At 34.7% G+C, this 19,559-nt stretch overlaps 1 protein-coding gene across 4 annotated transcripts in view; it reads right to left on the bottom strand.

Annotated features, from left to right (window-relative positions):
- ADGRB3 (adhesion G protein-coupled receptor B3) overlaps nt 1-19,559 on the bottom strand; it is a 711,230-nt gene that overhangs the window by 304,172 nt on the left and 387,499 nt on the right. For all 4 annotated transcript variants that reach the window (XM_038554438.1, XM_038554440.1, XM_038554441.1 and 1 more), the window contains 2 exons: nt 10,653-10,805; nt 9,737-9,812 (listed from right to left, as the gene is read on the bottom strand). In XM_038554438.1, coding sequence (XP_038410366.1) covers nt 9,737-9,812; nt 10,653-10,805 — 229 coding nt within the window. The remainder of the gene's footprint in view (nt 1-9,736; nt 9,813-10,652; nt 10,806-19,559) is intronic.

Here is a 19,559-nt window from a genome sequence, read left to right as displayed (position 1 = left end):
TGTCTCCTTCCACATGATCATAAGTTCAATGAGAGAAAGAATTTTATCTAGCATTTATATATCCTCATTTGCATTATGCTTTGCACATTTTAGTGCTAACACATGTTGAAATGTCATATTAAGTAAACACATAAAAACAAAACAAAAATATCAAACTTTTGACAAAGTTGGATTAAAGTGTAATGCCATTATCATGGTATTAAAATGCTTAATGAAGGAAAAATAAGCAAATATACATTATGCATGGGTCCCTTTTTAAAAAGTGTACAGTGTATGAAATTATCTTTAATTTAGTCTATCATTTATTCTAATTTGCATAAGTGAGTAGCTGGCTCCTTATGTGCCCTGTCAAGCTTTGTGATCTACTAATGCTTCTTGGCGGGGTACACATTTGTATTCACTGCTAGGAAAGCAGATCTTATAGCCAAATGGATTTCATGACTGAAATAACAAAGTTCTTTTCTGTTCTTGAGATTTGTGCTAGTTGGTTGGGCTAAAACATTTAAAAATGTGTAGAGGTATTCAATCAAAGGAGACCCAAGTTATTCTTTACAATTATTACAAAGGCTTATGGTATTTAATGTACATGAACCATATCTTAAAGAAAGTAAAAAAAAAAAGTGACTATAAAATGGAATGTAGCTGCTTACAAGAGACTCACTTTAGGTATAAGGACATACACAGGCTGAAAGTGAAAGATGGAAAATGATGACCATGCAAGTGGTAACCAAAATAGAGCCAAAAACTTTGAAGAGGAGGACATACTTCCAAATTCATTTTATGAGACCCTCCTACCAAAATCAGAAAAAGATGTAAGAAATGAAAACTACAGGCCAATATTCCTGATGAATAGTGATCCAAAAGTATCTAAACAAAATACTAGTAAATCAAATTCACATTAAATTCACTTGTTAAAAAATATCATACATCATCAAGTGATAATTATTTCTGGGATGCAAGGATAGTTCAACGTATGAAAATCAAGGTAATATACCATATTAACAGAATGGAGGACTAAAACAACATGATTTGTCTCGATGCAGAAATGACATTTGAAAAAAATTCATTTTTTCAGGATTAAAAACTCTTAACAAATTAGGCATAGAAGGAAGTATCTCAACATCATAAAGAATATATATGAAAAATCATAGCTAACATTATACTCATGGTGAAAAACTGAAAGTGGGGCAGCCTGGGTGGCTCAGTGGTTTAGCACCACCTTTGGTCCAGGGAGTGATCCTGGAGAACATGGATCGAGTCCCACGTCGGGCTCCCTGCATGGAGCCTGCTTCTCCCTCTGTGTCTCTGCCTTTCTCTGTGTGTGTGTGTGTCTCTCATGAGTAAATAAATAAAATATTAAAAAGAAAAACTGAAAGTGTTCACTATTAGACCAGGAACAAGGCAAGGATGCCATCTACTGCTTCTATTCAACATAGTATTGAATTGGTAATCAAAGCAATTAGATAAGAAAGAGAAATTATCTCTGTTCAAGGTGTAATTATATGTAGAAAACCTAAGATTCCACAAAAAAATACCTGACAGAACTAATTAACAAATTTAGCAAAATTACAGGATACAACATTTACACTAAAAAATCAGTTGCATTTCCATACACTAACAAATAATCCAAAAGATTCAGATGCAATGAAACGCCGGGACACCTGCACCCTGATGTTTATAGCAGCAATGTCCACAATAGCCAAACTGTGGAAGGAGCCTCAGTGTCCATCGAAAGATGAATGGATATAGAAGATGTGGTATATGTATACAATGGAATATTACTCAGCCATTAGAAACGACAAATACCCACCATTTGCTTCAACGTGGATGGAACTGGAAGGTATTATGCTGAGTGAAGTAAGTCAATCAGAGAAGGACAAACAGTGTATGTTCTCATTCATTTGGGGAATATAAATAATAGTGAAAGGGAATATAAGGGAAGGGAGAAGAAATGTGTGGGAAATATCAGAAAGGAAGATAGAACATAAAGACTCCTAACTCTGGGAAATGAACTAGGGGTGGTGGAAGGGGAGGAGGGCGGGGGGTGGGGGTGAATGGGTGACAGGCACTGAGGGGGGCACTTGACGGGATGAGCACTGGGTGTTATTCTGTATGTTGGTAAATTGAACACCAATAAAAAATAAATTTATTATTTAAAAAAAGTAAATTAAGAAAACAAATCCATTTATAATAGAATCAAAAAGAATAAAATACTTAGGAATGAATGTAAGGAAGTGAAAGACTTTTATACTGAAAACCAAAAAAATAAAAAAAAATCTTGCTAATAGAAATCAAAGAAGACACATATAAATGGAAAGATGTCCCATATTCATGAAGTTGAAGACTTAATATTGTTGAAACGTTTGTACTACCCAAAGCAATCTAAAGATCACTGCAATTCCTATCAAAAATCCTGATGACACTTTTTTTTTACACAAATAGAAAAAAAAAAAAAACCACGGAATTCTTATGGATTCTCAAAAACTTTGAATATCAAAACAATCTTTGCAAAGTAAGACAAAGCCAGAGACCTCATAGTTTTGATCAAGGCCCCTTGATTTCAAAACATATTACAAAGCTACAGTAAGCCAAAACAGTATGGTACTGGAATAAAAACAAGTGACAGATACATAAACCAACTGAAATAGAAAGCCCAGAAATAAACCCTCTCATATAGGCTCAAATTATCTTTGACAATGGTGCCAACAATACACAATCAGAAAAGATAATCTCTTCAACAAATGATGTTGGGAAAACTGTAAAAGAATGGAGTTAGACCCCTACATTGCACCATATAACAAAATTAACTCAAAATAGATTAAAGATCTAAACATAAAACTTGAAACTATAAAACTCCTAGAAGAAAATATAGGGGAAAAGCTTCATGACAGTGAATCTGACAATGATTGCTTTGATATGACATCAAAAGTACGGGCAACAAAAGCTAAACTAGACAAATGGTACTATATCAAACTTAAAAACTTCTGTGCAGTAAACAATCAACTGAGTGAAAAGGCAGTCTGTGGGATAAGAAAGAACACAAGCCATATATCTGTCAAATGGTTGGTATTGAGAATATATAAGGAAATCCTAAAACTCAACAACAAAACAAACAATAGGATTAAAAAATGGACAGAAGACTTAAATAGACATCTCTCCAAATAGGATATAGAGATGGTCAACAAGTATATGAAAAGATGCTCAATATCACTAATCACCAGGGAAATGTATATCAAAACCACAGTGAGATACCACTTTGTAGCTGTTAGGATGGCTACTATCCAAACAAATAAATCAAAACAGGGGATCCCTGGGTAGTTCAGCGGTTTAGCGCCTGCCTTTGGCCCAGGGTGCGATCCTGGAGTCCCGGGATCGAGTCCCACGTCGGGCTCCCAGCATGGAGCCTGCTTCTCCCTCCTCCTGTGTCTCTGCCTCTTTCTCTCTCTCTATGTTTATCATGATTAAATAAATAAATAAATAAATCTTTAAAAAAAACAAATAAATCAAAACAAAACAATAAAAAAAACAGAAAATAACAAATGTTGGTATTGTTGTAGAGAAATGAAGCCTTGTGCACTGTTAGTGGGAATGTAAAGTGGTGCAGTTGCTATGGAAAACAGTATGAAGATTCTTCAAAAACTCAAAAATATAATTAGCATATGATGTATAAATTCCACTTCCGATTATATATCCAAAAGAAATGAAAACAGAATCTCAAAGACATACACACACACCCTTGTTTATTGCAGCAATATTCATGATTGCCAAGAGGTGGAAGCATCCTAAATATCTACTTGATAGATCATAGATAAAGAAACTATGGTATATACAGGCAGTAAAATATTATCCAGCCTTAAAAAAGAGGAAATTCTGTCATATGTTCCAGTAAAGATGAACATTAAAAACATTATGTTAGAGAAACAAGTCAGTCACAGAAAAACAAGTAATGCAGGATTCCACTTAAATGAGGTATCTAAAGTAGTCAAAGTTTTAGAAACAGAAAGTCTCCAGAGGCTGGGAGGAGGTGAAAAAAAAAAAACAAAAAAAAAAAGGATGCTATTGTTTAAAGAGTATACAGTTTCAATTTTGCAAAAGGAAAAAGTTTTAGAGATACATTGCACAATAAGGTGCATATAGTTAATACTATTAACTGCATCTAACTGCTGTTCTGTGCATCTTAAAAATAGTCAAGATGGGTAAATTTCATGTTATGTGCTTTTTACCACATTATAGAGAGTGCAGTGCATTTATAAATAAACATCAGTGGGGATTATGGAACATATTGTACAAATAAAGTATACTCAGATAAGTACAGTAAAATATGTTAATGGTTTAATAAAAATTATTAAAATTACTATAGCCTCTTTCCATTTTTAGAATTATATTTTATGTAGCTTCTAAATTGAGAGTTTTCATAATTGTTTCAAACAAGTCCCCCAGTTTAAATAAAGCCAAAACAAAATAGATGGTTTCATATATTCTAGGAACTGGGACTTCATCAAAATCATTAATCTAAATATATTTGCTTTTAAAACTAAAATCAGCTGATGGTTGCTAAAAAGTAGGATTGAACTAATTTAGAGCTTTAAAACTAATTAGAATTTCAAGGTAGGCTTACTAAGGGATGTAACACCTAGAACTACAAAGAAGTGATCAGAGATTTAAATTCTCTTTCAAAAGTTATAGCCAAATTAAACTCAGATTTTTGTAAATAATATACTGAATGCATAATAATATTTTATAATATTAGTTATGCAAATTTGTTATTCCCACAGATAATTTAATTTCTGGTGTCCTCACATTAGGATATTATAAAAGATACAGGATATCATAAAACTACAATATGTTATTGAAAACTCAGAATGAAGAAGTAAGATCCAAAGCTTAGGTCCTGAAACTGAAGTACAGGTGCTCTTAAGAGAACTCAACAATTTGAGGTTGATTGCCTTCAGAATGTATTGGTTTAAAAGTAATTATGTTTTCATTTTTTGATTATTTCTAATATGATTTAGTTCAATTGCTTTTCCCATTTGCTTTTAATTCCTATAATATACGAACTCAAATGAGTTCCATTTGCTAAATATGAAATATATTCCATGTCATTTATCTCTATTAGATTGGTACACCTGACAGAAAATTCATGTGGTTTTGCATTACTCAAATTTTTTTTTTCCCTTTTTGAAAGATAATTCAGACCACTACTGGCTTATGAGAACATTGTTGCTTTTTGTCCATCTGTATTTTTTCTGGCATTTTAATACTATAGTGAAATTTGCATATAATTTTAATTAGATCCTTTACAGTGTTGTGAATGTTAATAGCTACATTAAAATGCTTTTTTTTTTTTTTTTTGATAGGACTATACCTTGCACATGTCCTACAGGAAAACTATACATTGTTCCTATACTCAAAAGTATTGTGATTTCCTATAAGACTGGAATCTGACTATTAAATGAATCAGAAAACAGGATGTTTAAACTGTTTCTCGAGCTCTAGCTTGAGGGTATGATTGGATACACTTTTTTTTTTCCTTAGAGATAATTTCTAGGGATCCCTGGGTGGCGCAGCGGTTTAGCGCCTGCCTTTGGCCCAGGGCGCGATCCTGGAGACCCAGGATCGAATCCCACGTCGGGCTCCCAGTGCATGGAGCCTGCTTCTCCCTCTGCCTGTGTCTCTGCCTCTCTCTCTCTCTCTCTCTGTGTGACTATCATAAATAAATAAAAATTTAAAAAAATACTTTAGAGATAATTTCTATAACACAAATTCCTAGAAGTGGCTGTATCAATGACAATGCATTTTTAAAGCCTCTTGCTATTGCCAAATTGTCCTACCAAAAGGTTATTACAGTTAAAAATCCTCACCAGAAGTTCGGGAGCTTGCCAGGTTGTGTGTGGTTCTTAATTTCTTGACTTGAGTGGGGGCTACATGTGGATGGCCTTGCCTCTCCCAAAAGACCCTCTGGCCTTTGTTGGCCAGCCCTCATCTATTAGCCCCCAAAATGGTGATGAGGGGCTAGGAAGAATGATAGCCTCATACCTTGATGTCAGTAGCCTGGGTTGGGGCCACCAAGTTGACCCCCAAGTATCCTTGAGTTTGCTCATACACGGTCACTTTCTCCTTAACCTTAGAAGATGTTCTGAATAATATGTATTCACATTAATATCAAAGTGCATAGTTTGTACTGCTCAAAAGAATCAATACTGGCATTGTAGAGGCAGCAAGGCAGTGGAAGAGTCCTGGTTTTGGCAGAGAAGACTTGAGTTGGATTAGAACTCAGTCACCTACTGTACATTTAGTCTTGGATACAGGTCACTGAACTAATAAGGAGATCAGTTTCTCATGAGAAAAATTAGAATTCTAGATGGTACTAACCTTTAAAGGACCTTGCAGCACTAAATAATCTGGTTCTATACTTTTTGGCTATAGAAAATTATTCTAAGAGGGATAAAAGTGGAAGGCTGAGAACAGCACATATTTAGTTTGTACTTAAGTAGAGCATATTCCTTCAGTTGAAGGGACAATCTGAATCTACTTAATTGTAAAAGGGAAGATAATCAAACAGCAAAATAAAAATTGCAGCTCGAAGAATAATTGAATGCATAGTAGGGCAAGAAAAGAAAAGACATCTCTAAATAAAAGAGTCAACATGCAAAGTTATTTCTGCCTATGTATGAAGGAAAATTTCTAAATTATATCTATTCAAAACATTACATCAAGTTCTCCTTCCTAGTCCCCATGAGAGAAATTATGCAAAGTATTGTTTTGAAAATGATTACATCAAAATATAAAATTTCTAGAAACTTAACAGCAAGCTTAACATTATTCAGTGTATGGGAAACTTGGCTCCAATAGTTTGAACAGATAATTAGTAAAATAATCACTCAGGAAAATGTGTCATGAAAATTTGGTAAATAATAAGTAAATATAAAGAGCAAATTTGTGTATTTTTTCATGTCGAATTAGAAGATTATTCTTTCCTATTGGGTTCAATTCACATAGTCCAATTTATAAGTAAAACAACAAAATATATGTATTTTTCTGTTCCTAAGATATTTGTATGGTATGTACACTAAATGCCTATTATTTTAAAAATGGCTTATGTAGAATATTCTATCAGATAAGATAATTAATTATTCCAGTAAATATTACTTGGACCTTTATTATTTATTAAACACTGTCATGGAATTTCGATAGTAGAGAAGATTTAAAAGAATTCAGACAGTAAGGTTAGCCGAGTTGCTGCTTAGTAAATATTTGTTCAGTGACTAAAACAAAGACACTACCCTTGTCCTCTAAAAGGCTTACTTCTCTTATTTAGCAGATCTGTCATTGGTACGGTTACTAATTCAACTTTCTGGAAAGTTGAGTAGCCTTTTGAAAAGGAGAAGAAAATAAAACAAGCCTGAGAATGCTTCTTTATTTTATTTCACTGTATAAAATAAAAGAAAATGAGAAGTAAATGCTAATACTTCACCTTTCAAGTAGTACTTAAACATTTCATTCAGAGCATTCCATTGTTATTGTTCCTGGTCAATAAATCTAAATATGAATATTGTTTTCCTATAGTCATTTACCTAATTATTTTATACATGGAAAGCATAAGTGGGTATATATACTCACATTAGCCTATTTCTTATATAAAGGTTGTTTAGGACTTTAAAGAATATGTCAGAACTGCACAATTCTATTTTACTGCAATAAAGACAAGGAATTTTTTAAGTTGGAAAGAACTTTTAAGTTCAACCCCACAATTTACATATAAAGAAGTCAACAACTTGTCCCCAAACTAATCTGAATCTGTTTTTGTCACCGGTGGTATTGGGGGAACCACTGCTCTGGATTATTCCCTGCTTTAGCCATTAAATCACTCATAACATACTCATTAGATTACCCCAAATATTCAATTCCCTTGACCATAAGGTTATGAAACATGACATAATCTGACTTCAGTTGTGTGAGTGACTTCTGTGGTATTATGCAAAACAAGATTAATCATAATGCAACTTTGTTAGACATGTAGGAGATAAACTAATTCACAATCTAAAGCATTTTATGTTGAATATTTCATTTGCATTCACTCTATCCCTCAGCAGCAAATAGGATGAATATTGCACATCAAGGGACTTACGTTTTATTTATTTAGTTAGTTTTGTTAGTTTGTTTATTTTTTAAGGTGCTTATATTTTAAAGTTGAACTGAAGGCAGACACTTTCTGAGTTACTGAATAAGTTTATAAATTTCCTGTTATGTGAAATTAAAATGAAAATCCTAGTCATCTGATTTTAAGTTAGTGCCTAATCTAGAGTTCTTGAAAGATTAGCTTCATACAAATGAATTCCCTATGGAAATAAGGGCCTAACTTTGAGTATCTGGGTAAATTTAACTTTAGTACATTTCTTTTCAAATGAATACCATACACAATGTTAGAGGGAGTATAACTATAAATCCATTTATCTGTAATTGTGCATTCCCATGCATTTTAACAAAACCAGTGGCCAAGTGGAGAGTAAACTCATTAGTTTTGAAAATCTGTTATTGATAGAACAAAAGCAAACAGGCACAGATCTGATTCAAATTCAGAAAGTCCAAATTCCATCCAGAGAAGGGAGTTAAAGAAAACTCAACTTCCCATAAGTTGCCTCTGTGCCTCTTTGGTTGAAGAAGAAACTGCAATGCAGCTAGAGATTTACTGACCATATTAATAATTTGTTGCACATGGGAAGATTTTCTCCAAAGAATCGAAGACTAGTTACTGCTGTTGCAGAAAACTTAGTTGCTTCCTTACAAGCCCATTTTTTTCTGCTGGACTGCCCTCATTGTGTTTATTTATGAGACTATTTGTTATGCTTCTGGTATAACTGTACACATCATTCACAGTCTTTCCCCTCTAAAAATTTGAAGCTTTATTCAGAAGGGTGTAAGAACTCACTGCAAATGTGGCTGTGTTTAAGAGAAAAATAACAACAACAACAACAACAACAAACAAACAACAACAGCAACAACTACCAACTTGGTCTCAGTCCTCCAGAAGGAGATGGGGTAGAGGAAATAGGTCATCATGAGTGATGGCATCACTACCCAAGTAGGTGGGAATGATATTTTCTGTGAGATCAGGGAAAATAGTTAAGACAATAGAGCGAATAAATTAATGCTCGTGGAATTACTATGTGTAATTGTTTCTTTTTATGTCTGGGAGGAAAGAAATCAATGGATTTCTTCCAAAAATAGTCCTCAATTTAACAACAGCATTTTTTCTTAATGTAGCTATAATTGAATATTTATTTAGAGGCAAATTGAGATCTTATGCAAGTGAAGAACAAAGCATTCATTCCCAGTCATCATGGCACTCCTTTCATTTCATGTAATGTTGATGAACAGTACCATTAAGTGAAAATAAAGAGAGAAGACAGATTAATTTTAAAACAACCCATTCTATTACAGAGATGAGTTTTTTCTTTTTCTTACTTTTTTTTTTTTCTCTCAGTCTTAAGGCAAGTCATGATTAGTTACAAAAGAATTGCAGGGGTATAATCAGAGACCAAAATTGTCTTTTCTAGTTGTTTTGAAGTGCATAATATGCTAATAAGCTGTTCATTAAATGGGTATTTTCTATTTAATTTAAGAAAGAGCACTTTGTATTAACAAAGCTTGTTTGACTATTTTCATAGAATGAGCTATAATCACATTTTTGGAATAATTTACAAAGATTGTAACAGCTTATTACTTTGCAGCTTACCTCAAAGTGGGCAAAATTAGATCTAAGTTTTTGTACAGGACTGCTCCAAGAACAAATACCAATGATTCATCTAATTCTAGAAAAAATGAAATAAAAAATATTAGTGAAGTGACAAGAAAAATACTGTCTTATAAAATTTGTAATCTGCTCATTACCAGGGGATTCCAGTACTTGCTGATGCAAAGTTGAATAGAAGAAATGCCTTCCTAACCATGCATTAGGCAGATTAGCCCACACACCATACATATTAATGGTAGCTCAAAAGGATGTGTTTTCAGTGCTTTTCTGTCATATGAAGTAAACTTCCTTCATCAGGCTGAAGAGGCTACTGTAGTTGCAGCTGAGTTTCAATTCCCAATGATATGGGAAAAGAGAGACAATATTCTTTTGGATCCAAGCTAAAGGTCAAAATCTCCAAGGTAAAAAACAAGACTACAATGTCACTATCAAAAGTAGCCATTAACTTTAGAGGCTTCTGAAGATGTTCTTAAAACTTAATTTTTTTTCTTAAATTTGCTTTTATATACCAAAATAATATCTACAAACCAAAGCAAAAGTGAGGAAGAAATAAGAAATGACTGTGTGGAAAATGCAACATGTTTCCATACCTAAAATTAAATTATGTCATGTGCTCTACTCTGGGATAAAACTGTCAATATTGAAACCTAACCATGCCAAGCTTAGGTCTATAATTTGCACTCGTATTTCTTTTTTTCTATTTTAATGAGTCCTTTCCTCCATTAAATTCAGATTTAAAGACCAAATGTAAGTTTTCTATGTTTACAAAATTAGCTTAGATTCATGATTGTAGACTGTTACTAAGTTGTTTGACACAAGCAGATTTATATCTATTGTACTATTAAATGACCATATTATAACTGTTTTGCTCAAAGCTCAAATTATTTCACATATTTACCTTTTGATGATGACACAGGAGTAAAAATGCTTTTTGGAATGACTACCCTGTCTTCTGAGTTTCTTGCCCAGTCAACCATTCCCTTTCGTCCTTTCATTGGGAAGTTGATGTCTGTTAGAACAGAGGCTGCAGGAAGCTTCTGAATGCTAGCCACTATTAGAAAAGAAGTAATAATGTTAACTAAGATCTTTCAGTGTAATAAAAATTGACCAAATTAAATATTGCTATATTCAAAATAAAATTTTAAGCCAAAATTATATTTATCAGAGCCACAGAACAGACTTATTTCCTATTATTAGACAATGTTCATTAAGGTTGCCAATGCTTTTGCCTATCAATCTAGATTTCAGTTGCGTTCTACAAGAATCATACAATGACAGTCCATGGAGAATATTCTTTTTTTTTTAATTTTTATTTATTTATGATAGTCACAGAGAGAGAGAGAGAGAGAGGGAGGCAGAGACATAGGCAGAGGGAGAAGCAGGCTCCATGCACCGAGAGCCCGATGTGGGATTCGATCCCGGGTCTCCAGGATCGCGCCCTGGGCCAAAGGCAGGCGCTAAACCGCTGCGCCACCCAGGGATCCCCCATGGAGAATATTCTAAGAAGACCAACATGTACTGCCATTAGTTGTTCATGGCTGACCTCCATTCCAATAGTCAGAAGTCCATACTGTATTTTTTGCTAAATATTTTGATTAACACACTTGATTCATAGGCTGAAATTTGCATTTAAATCTGAACTTTGTCTTCAAACAAATTTTCCACATTTACATCTGAATGTTATCTTTGGAACAGATTTTTCATGGATTAAATGGGGGACCATGGAGGCATGGAAAGCAAAGTCATATTGCTCTTGGAGACAGAGCTGTGATAATCCAAATAATAAAGCACAAGTAATGCCATAACCACAGAGCCAATATGCAGAAATATCCATTAAGGAGATCAATAGCAAACTTTTAAAACATACTCTCACAATTGAAAGTAATAAATATGTACTTTGAATGGAGAATTGTGTCTTTACTTGCAATAAGTATTTTAATATATATTGAAAAAATTCATGAATGATATGTTTGGTAATGCCTGAATATTTATTTTATGTAACAATTATGTACACACATATATGTAATAAAACTATAATAATGAATACTTAAATGCTTGTTGATTATACATTTTTCCAATTAAGAAAATGGTACATACTTGTTCTACATTAAAGTTTCAGGTATGTCATGAAACTTTAAATAGAAAGATACCAAAGAAAACTACAGAAGCTATTATAATAGTAAGCTAAAGTAAGAAACCATTCACCTCTTCATAAGTGGATTTCATTCTGAAGAAACTTGTAATTTAAATCAAGAGAATGAAAATTAAGAATTTAACAATATTAGTTATATAAATATATTGCACCACTGGCTTAGTTCCAAATTGAAATGGTTATGTATTATTGTACTTTACTAAAGCTCTTTCAGGCTATTATAGACATCCATTATCAGCATAGGATGGAATTTCATTTGGCTTGTAATTTGACATAATAAGCTTAAAAAAGGATTTTGTTACTAAATGTTGAAGGAAAGAGGGTGCTGAGTAACACATAAATTTGTTATGGATGTTAAATGCTGTTTTTGGATAGCAGCTGTAATTATTTTAGTTTCTTTAATTTTTCAAACAATATAGTCTTTGTTGTCCATAAATAATCCAGTTCACGTGTCCTGAAAGGTCCAAATTCTCCACTGCAAATAGATGGATAGGTCAGCAGATTGACAGCATATTCTTTCTTAAGGGTCCTTATACGCTTTATTCAGTCTGCAAAACTAAGTTCATCTGCTTTCAAGTCCCCTGACTCTAACTTTGGTTTTCTTGATATTTAAAGGATATTTATTTCACCTCTTTGCTCTAAAAACTGATGGAAAAAAAATGAAGGTTTTGCTGACTGCCACACAACTGGTTTCTGTCATAAAGGAACATAAACAAGAAATAGATTGCTGGACCCCAAAGTCTAATAATTCCTCTGTTTCTATACACCTTGGATAGAAAACAAAAATCAAATGAACCAAAAGAAGAAATTACAAATGGAGGAAGCACATTCTGTACCAACTCTATCACTTTATCTTGAATAAATTCTAGTCTAATGCCATACTCTTAAATATACAAAAATGATATAACTATACATGCTTGTATCTCACATGATGAAATGCATTCATTCTTCAGTTCAAGGCACGTTAGCTATTAAGTTATGACTATATAGATTAGATTGTACTTTTGAACACAGTATAGATTAACAAATATAAAAATCAATTAGGATCATCTAATGTACAATTAGATGACAATTTTAAATACTTCATGTTTTAAAAATGATGTCTACCGATATCTAAGGCTAGCATTTGAATCTTATCAGTCTATGAAGTCAGATCCCTTTTATAATGTGTTTATTGAAAATATTGTATCTAGGAAGATACCTTAGATGACACTGTGGTTCTTCATGACTCTGACATGATTAACAAGAAATCTTATTTCCCTATAGCAAAAATAATTTAAAGATGACTTTTATTTTCTCCTTCTTTTAGTACCTGTACCAGTCACTCGGGCCAACTCAATCCTCAATCCCTTCCCTCCTTCACCCAGTTTAACTGTCCAAAACCCTTCAATAAAACTTAGATGCAGTCTTTAGGGAACTTGGAAGCTCAGATGTTAAGTGAATACCAAAGAGGTAAGATGAAAAATGAATGTCTTAAAGTATGCCAACTTTATACAAATGTGTCCAGTCCTGACAAAGGAACATAAATGCAAAGCATAAGTGCACAATCTCCATCCTCTGCTTCTGCAGTAATTGCTGCATTAAAACCAGTCATTGTGAGTGGTTAGATAATAGAGCATCTTTCCTCAAAAACTGAGAAAATGCCTTTCTTACAGAAGATTAAAGTGCTTAGAAGAAACCTCAAAGGACACAGTGTCCCTGAACAAATAGGCACATCTCAAATGCTCCAAGAATTATCCTAAATTTACTGTATCGTGTTTTCATTACAACACTAGATTTGATTTCTTATGCAATAAAAATAGGTGACTCATCACTGATAAACCTTGGAGCAAAACCAGCTGCACTTTCATTTTGCAATTTTAAAACCTTCATTTTGAATTTGGATAGTCAGCATCAAATTCTTTCTCATCAGAAAACATAAGGAATTTTTCCAGTTGAATCTAAAGCATATGGGCTGCTTTTTGTTTGTTTTTGTTTTGCCTTTGGTTCACCAAAGCAGGGTGGAGCTTCTAACCTTGTTTCCGAGGAAAAACATGAGATTTTAGCACTTCGCCCTAATTGAGGTCCTGGAGAATGGCAGCTCTGTCAGGTAACGTCATGCCAGGGAATGCGAATGGTCCACATACTAAAGTTGGAGTTAATTAATTTGATGCATCAGTTGCTTCATGGACAAGAATGGAAGGCAGGTAGCAGGAAGAGATGAGAGAGCCAAAGTGTGTGCATGAATGCCATGAACATAATGGGCAAAGAGAGCCAACAGAGGAAAATCACAGTTTACTACAATTATTCAAGTATGGACTCTGGATCTGGGCCTGAGTTTCAAATCCTGATATTTTAGGGTAACTATAATGTCCTGTTTGTTTGTTTTTTCCAGGTCAGTCCCAGTTTACCCCTGTTTTGTATAATTATGAAAAGCATCCACTATTACTCCCCAAACCTTCATTTTAGAAGATAAATTCCATATTCATCTTAGAAGTTGTGTGACACTGGGCCAATTGCCTAACTTCTCTGTGCCTCAATTTCTTCTTCTGTAACATGGGAATAATATTATCTGCCTTACTGGAATGTTGGAAGATGAAATAGGTTACTATATGTCAAGAGGCAAGAGACTGATGCCTAGAAGAGTTTCTAGAACATACTAGTGTTAGCTACTAGTATGAAAGTATGTTTTCCCATGATCAAGTCCAAAGGAACTACCTCACTGTGTATTCTGTATTACAAATATTGGCTTTTGCATTAAACATCCTTGTTTTCATTGTGCTTCAATGACTTTAGGATTGAGATTACATGTTTAAAACTTTATATTGAATATATACACATAACCAAAGGCAGGAAATGTGCTTAAATAGAGCTTACCCTTTAGAACTTAAATATGCCACCTAGGGAGCTGAAGATTCCTTTTTATTCATTCTTTTTCCTTCCTTCCTTACCTCCCCCATTCTCCTCTTCCTCTCCCTTCTCCTCGGCCTTTTTTCTTTTCTTCCCCCTCTTTCTCTCCTCCCTCCATCCCTCTGTCTCTCTGTGTATCTTTGTTTCCATCTCTCTCTCTCCCTTTCCTTTTACCAATAGAACCTGCCAGAGGGAAGAAGTTGACTTCCCTGGTTATTTGGTCACACAAAGTCAGCTAGGCTAAAAATCTCTATTGAAAAGAAAAATGACCACGACCTCAAAGACAAATGCAGTGTTACCATTGCCACCAAGGCCAGCCTGCAAAGAGAACTTCAAAAGCACTACTCTTATGCGGTGACCTAAGTGCTTAGGGTAGCAACTCATTTTCTATAAATGAGTAGAAGAGACTCCCAAGCAAGGACATATTATAATCATAAACAAAAGCGTGGGTGGATACTGAAATAGAAGTTTAAGGGATGCCTTAAAAGGGATATTGATGTTTCCAAAATATTTAAAGTTTACATCATTTTTCATGTTGATTCGGAGGGAACAATTTACAAATTAGGTCTTGACTCACCAATATTAGAAAATTGTCTGGTTATCAAAATGGATTTGCTTGTGGAAAACATCACTCAAAATTACTAGATGGTCACCTCTACAATTTTGAAATCTTGTCAGAAAAATATGGCAAGGAAGGGACTATGCATGGCTTCCGTGTGTTAGAAAGCAACTATTAGTTTTGTTTGTATACTTACAGCAAGCACAGAGAGACCGAGCAAAGCCTGCACATAGTGTGATCCCTTGGCAATTAGCAGTTTAAAAGGCCGTGGTTTTCTATATTTATATAGCAGTGCTGAGTGCCTTATAAAATACTGAGGGCCCTTGGGAGGGAAGGGAAGGACAGCTGACATTTATTGAACACTTGACATGACCTCAACATTTGTTAGCCATTCCTTAATTTATTCAGTAAGTATGTATCAAATGTCTCAGTGCTAGGCACTGTTCTTAGCACAGCATTTAGGTAGTTGCTTTACATGTGATATCTTATTTAATATTTAGAACAATCCTTACTTGATATTTAAGATAATCCTAGGAGGCATCATTATTATCAGTATCCTCATTGTTATTATCCCTATATTCATTTTACAAGTGAGGAAGTAGATTCTGTTTAAGTGATAACATTGTGATTCAATTCTCAGTTTGCCTACTCAGAAGTATATGATTTTGCACTGTGTGGTACAGTTTGATTTTACCCATATAAATTAACAGTAAATTTACTTTGTTTTACTGCAAGATCTTTGCACTAAATATAAAAGACAGACATAATGATTCGATGAAAGGAAATAAAACTATTCTCACTTGTCCCAACAGGAGATCAAAACTGGGTACCACTGAAGAATGGTGATTATCAAAAGGAGATATATACATGTACTTTAATTTGTCCAGCATAAGCTTTATGTTCTTTTTTTTTTTTTTTAAGATTTTATGTATTTATTCAGTATTCATGAGAGACACACAGAGAGAGGCAGAGACACAGGCAGAGAGAGAAGCAGGTTCCCTGCAGGGAGCCTGATGTGGAACTGGATCCCGGGACCCTGGGATCACGACCTGAACCAAAGGCAGATGCTCAACCACTGAACCACCCAGGTGCCCCTAATCTTTATGTTCTAACATCTCTATAAAAAATCATATTTTAGGATTCTACAGCAGTGCATGGTTTATAGGAAACAGACAGTCAGACAGATTTTGGTTGTTCTTAATCACCCTGTTTCCTCCATTTATTGGGTCTCTTTCCCCGAAAAGCTAAGCTGGGAACACTGAGGGCCAAAGAGAAAGACAAGCTTGCCAGGAAACAGTCTGAAACCATCACTTCCCAAGAAACAGAGCCCCTAGGCAGGAGTGTCTGCTACAGAGAAGTATCCCCAAGTCCCAGGATCAGTACACAGACATTTAGATGAGAAATATTCTTCCCATTAGGAATTTACAGGTTTTTCTTTTTCAGAGAAAGTGTAGGATCCTCTAACTATAATTTTCTAATTTTTATTTAAATATTTATTTATTTACTTTTTAGAGAGAGAAAGCACAGTAGCAGGGGTTTGGGGGTAAAAGCAGATAGAGAATCCTGAAACAGACTCCCCACTGAGCATGGACACTGACACAGCAAGGGACTGGATCCCATGAGAACATGAGAGAGATTATGATCATGTTCTGAGATCATGACCTGAGCAAAAAGTCAAGAATCAGCTACTTAACAGACTGAGCTACCCAGGGGCCCCTAGGATCCTCTGATTTTTAAAAATAGACAAACTAGGTACTCAAAATGTAACTATGTGATCTATCAAGGATACTTTTTTTCAGTTTGTTAGCTTTTAATGACATATATATTGAAACTTTATATTTAACCATTTTACATATCCCTTTCCATCATGAAAAAAAAAACTTGTAAATTACTTGTGAATCATTAGCTTCAGATTCTGTTTTTATCCATTGGCTGTTTTGTTTTTGTTTTTGTTTTATTTAAATATAAGCCTAAAAGTCCCTGCACAGCACAGCTCATTCTTCTTTCTGCCCACGGTATTTTTTTTCCCCTTACGGTATTTTTGACAGACTTTAGTGCTCTTCATGAAGGAGTCCCTTAGCTTCTTCTCAGGTCACTCCTATATCCCTAACATTTAATCATACTTATGCACATGGTATGTCCATAGTCACACATGACTCTGGCTAAAGCTGAAGTGTTTCAACCAGAAATTGGCAAACTACAACCCACAGGCCTAATATTTCCTATCAGCTCTTTTTGTAAGGTCTGCAAGCTAAAAATGGTTTTCACATTTTTAAATGATTGAAAAAATCAAAAGAATATTTCTTAGCATGTGAAAATTATATGAAATTTAAATTCCAGTGTCCACAAATGAAGTCTTACTGGAACACAGCCACATCCAGTCACTTACATACAATCTAAGATTGCTTTCTTGCAACAGTGGCAGAGTTCAACAGCTGCACTGAAGACTATGCAGTCCACAAACCCTAAAATATTTACTGTTTGGCCCTTTGCAGAGAAAGTATGCCTACCTCTGTTCTAGACATATGATGGAGAAGCTTTTTTAAAACAGTAAAATTTTTCTTTAAAGAGAAACCCATTCTAAAAAACATGGGTTTCTGTACTTATTCTGCTACCTATTGCATGTTCTCCCTACCTTTTCTTTCAATGCTACACTTAGTGGAGGAATTTTAGCTGATTAGATCATTTTTCTTTTAGTTTTCAAAAATAGTATGTTTTGTGGTCTTTTAGAGACACTTTTTTTTTTATAAATGTTCATCTTCTCTACCCAAGTAGTTCATGATTTTACATGTAACATAAATGCAATGTTATATGGGAGAGTCATTTTTGTATGTATATCCAGATAGTAAAAACAAATGAAATAGAAAAAGCTTTAGTGGGGTGCCTGGGTAGCCCAGTAGGTTTAGCATTGGACTTTTGATTTCAGCTCAGGTCATGATCTTAGGGTGATGAGACTGAGCCCCACGTTGGGCTCTGCCCTCAGTGGGGAGTCTGCTTGAGATTCCCTCTCTCCCTCTGACCCTCCCCCTGCTTGTGCTCTCTAACAAATTAAAAAAATAAATAAATATTTTTTAAAAAAGAAAATGCTTTAGGAAATGTTTTCCTTATTCTCCCAACCAGAGAAATTAAGAATAGAATTCCTGCAGATGAAGGAACATCAGATGATAATTAACCAAGTACTGAATAAGAAAGAGGAGAGAGAGAGAGAGACAGAGGAGAGGGAGAGTACATGCAACATTACTGACTTCTTTCTTTTTACATGCACATGTCTGCATGTATGTGTATAATATGCTGTTTTGATATGTGAGCTGTTTTCAATCTTCCTAGAGAAGAATTAAGCCAAGGACCTATTAGAAATTAGGCATCAGTGCAGGCAGCAAACTAAAGCCAATAATCCAAGGGCTTTCCAAGATAGTGACTCATCCATTCCCAGAAAAGTAATAGCAATGACCAATGCTAAGGGGTGACAAGGGAAAAGAGATCATTGCAGACTCAGAAGCTCATTCTGGAAATTCATTCATCCGAAAAAATCTCTATTGAGTCCTGAGAATGTTTCAAGTGCTATCTTACTACTGATGATTTAACAACTGAGCGAGACATGAAGTCTTGGCTTTGAAAGAGCTCACAGTCTAGTGGGGAATACACACAATTAGTAAGGGAACAAACAATCCAGATGAGGCTAGATTGTTAGAGTATAAAAGAACTAAAGGATGAGATAGAACATGGTTGTGTGGCTGAAGAAGGCCTCACTGAAGAGGTGCTGTCACAGGATCCCTGGGTGGCTCAGCAGTTTGGTGCCTGCCTTCAGCCCAGGATGTGATCCTGGAGACCAAGGATCAAGTCCCACATAAGGCTCCCTGCATGGAGCCTGCTTCTCCCTCTGCCTGTGTCTCTGCCTCTCTCTCTCTCTCTCTCATGAATAAATAAGTAAATCTTAAAAAAAAAAAATGAAGAGGTGCTGTCAGGGCTGTGGTTTGGCAGCTGAGTATGGCACAGGGAAGAGGAAACTACCCATGCAAACCTAGAGCCGGAAAAAGGCCTGTAATATTCCAGAACTATCAGAATAGTAGCATCTGGGTGGGAGGAATGACATGAGTTTTTGAAAGGCATGAAATGAGGAAATTTAATATGTCCTAGAGAAATAGTAACACTTCTAATAGGGCAGAAAAGTTTAGGTAGAGAAATAGTAGGAGAAAAAGCTAAGT

The sequence above is a fragment of the Canis lupus genome, chromosome 12, assembly GCF_011100685.1.
Source record: "Canis lupus familiaris isolate Mischka breed German Shepherd chromosome 12, alternate assembly UU_Cfam_GSD_1.0, whole genome shotgun sequence".
Classification (NCBI taxonomy): domain Eukaryota; kingdom Metazoa; phylum Chordata; class Mammalia; order Carnivora; family Canidae; genus Canis; species Canis lupus.
Note: the sequence above shows the minus strand (reverse complement) of the source record. Positions and strands in the feature narration are given on the sequence as shown.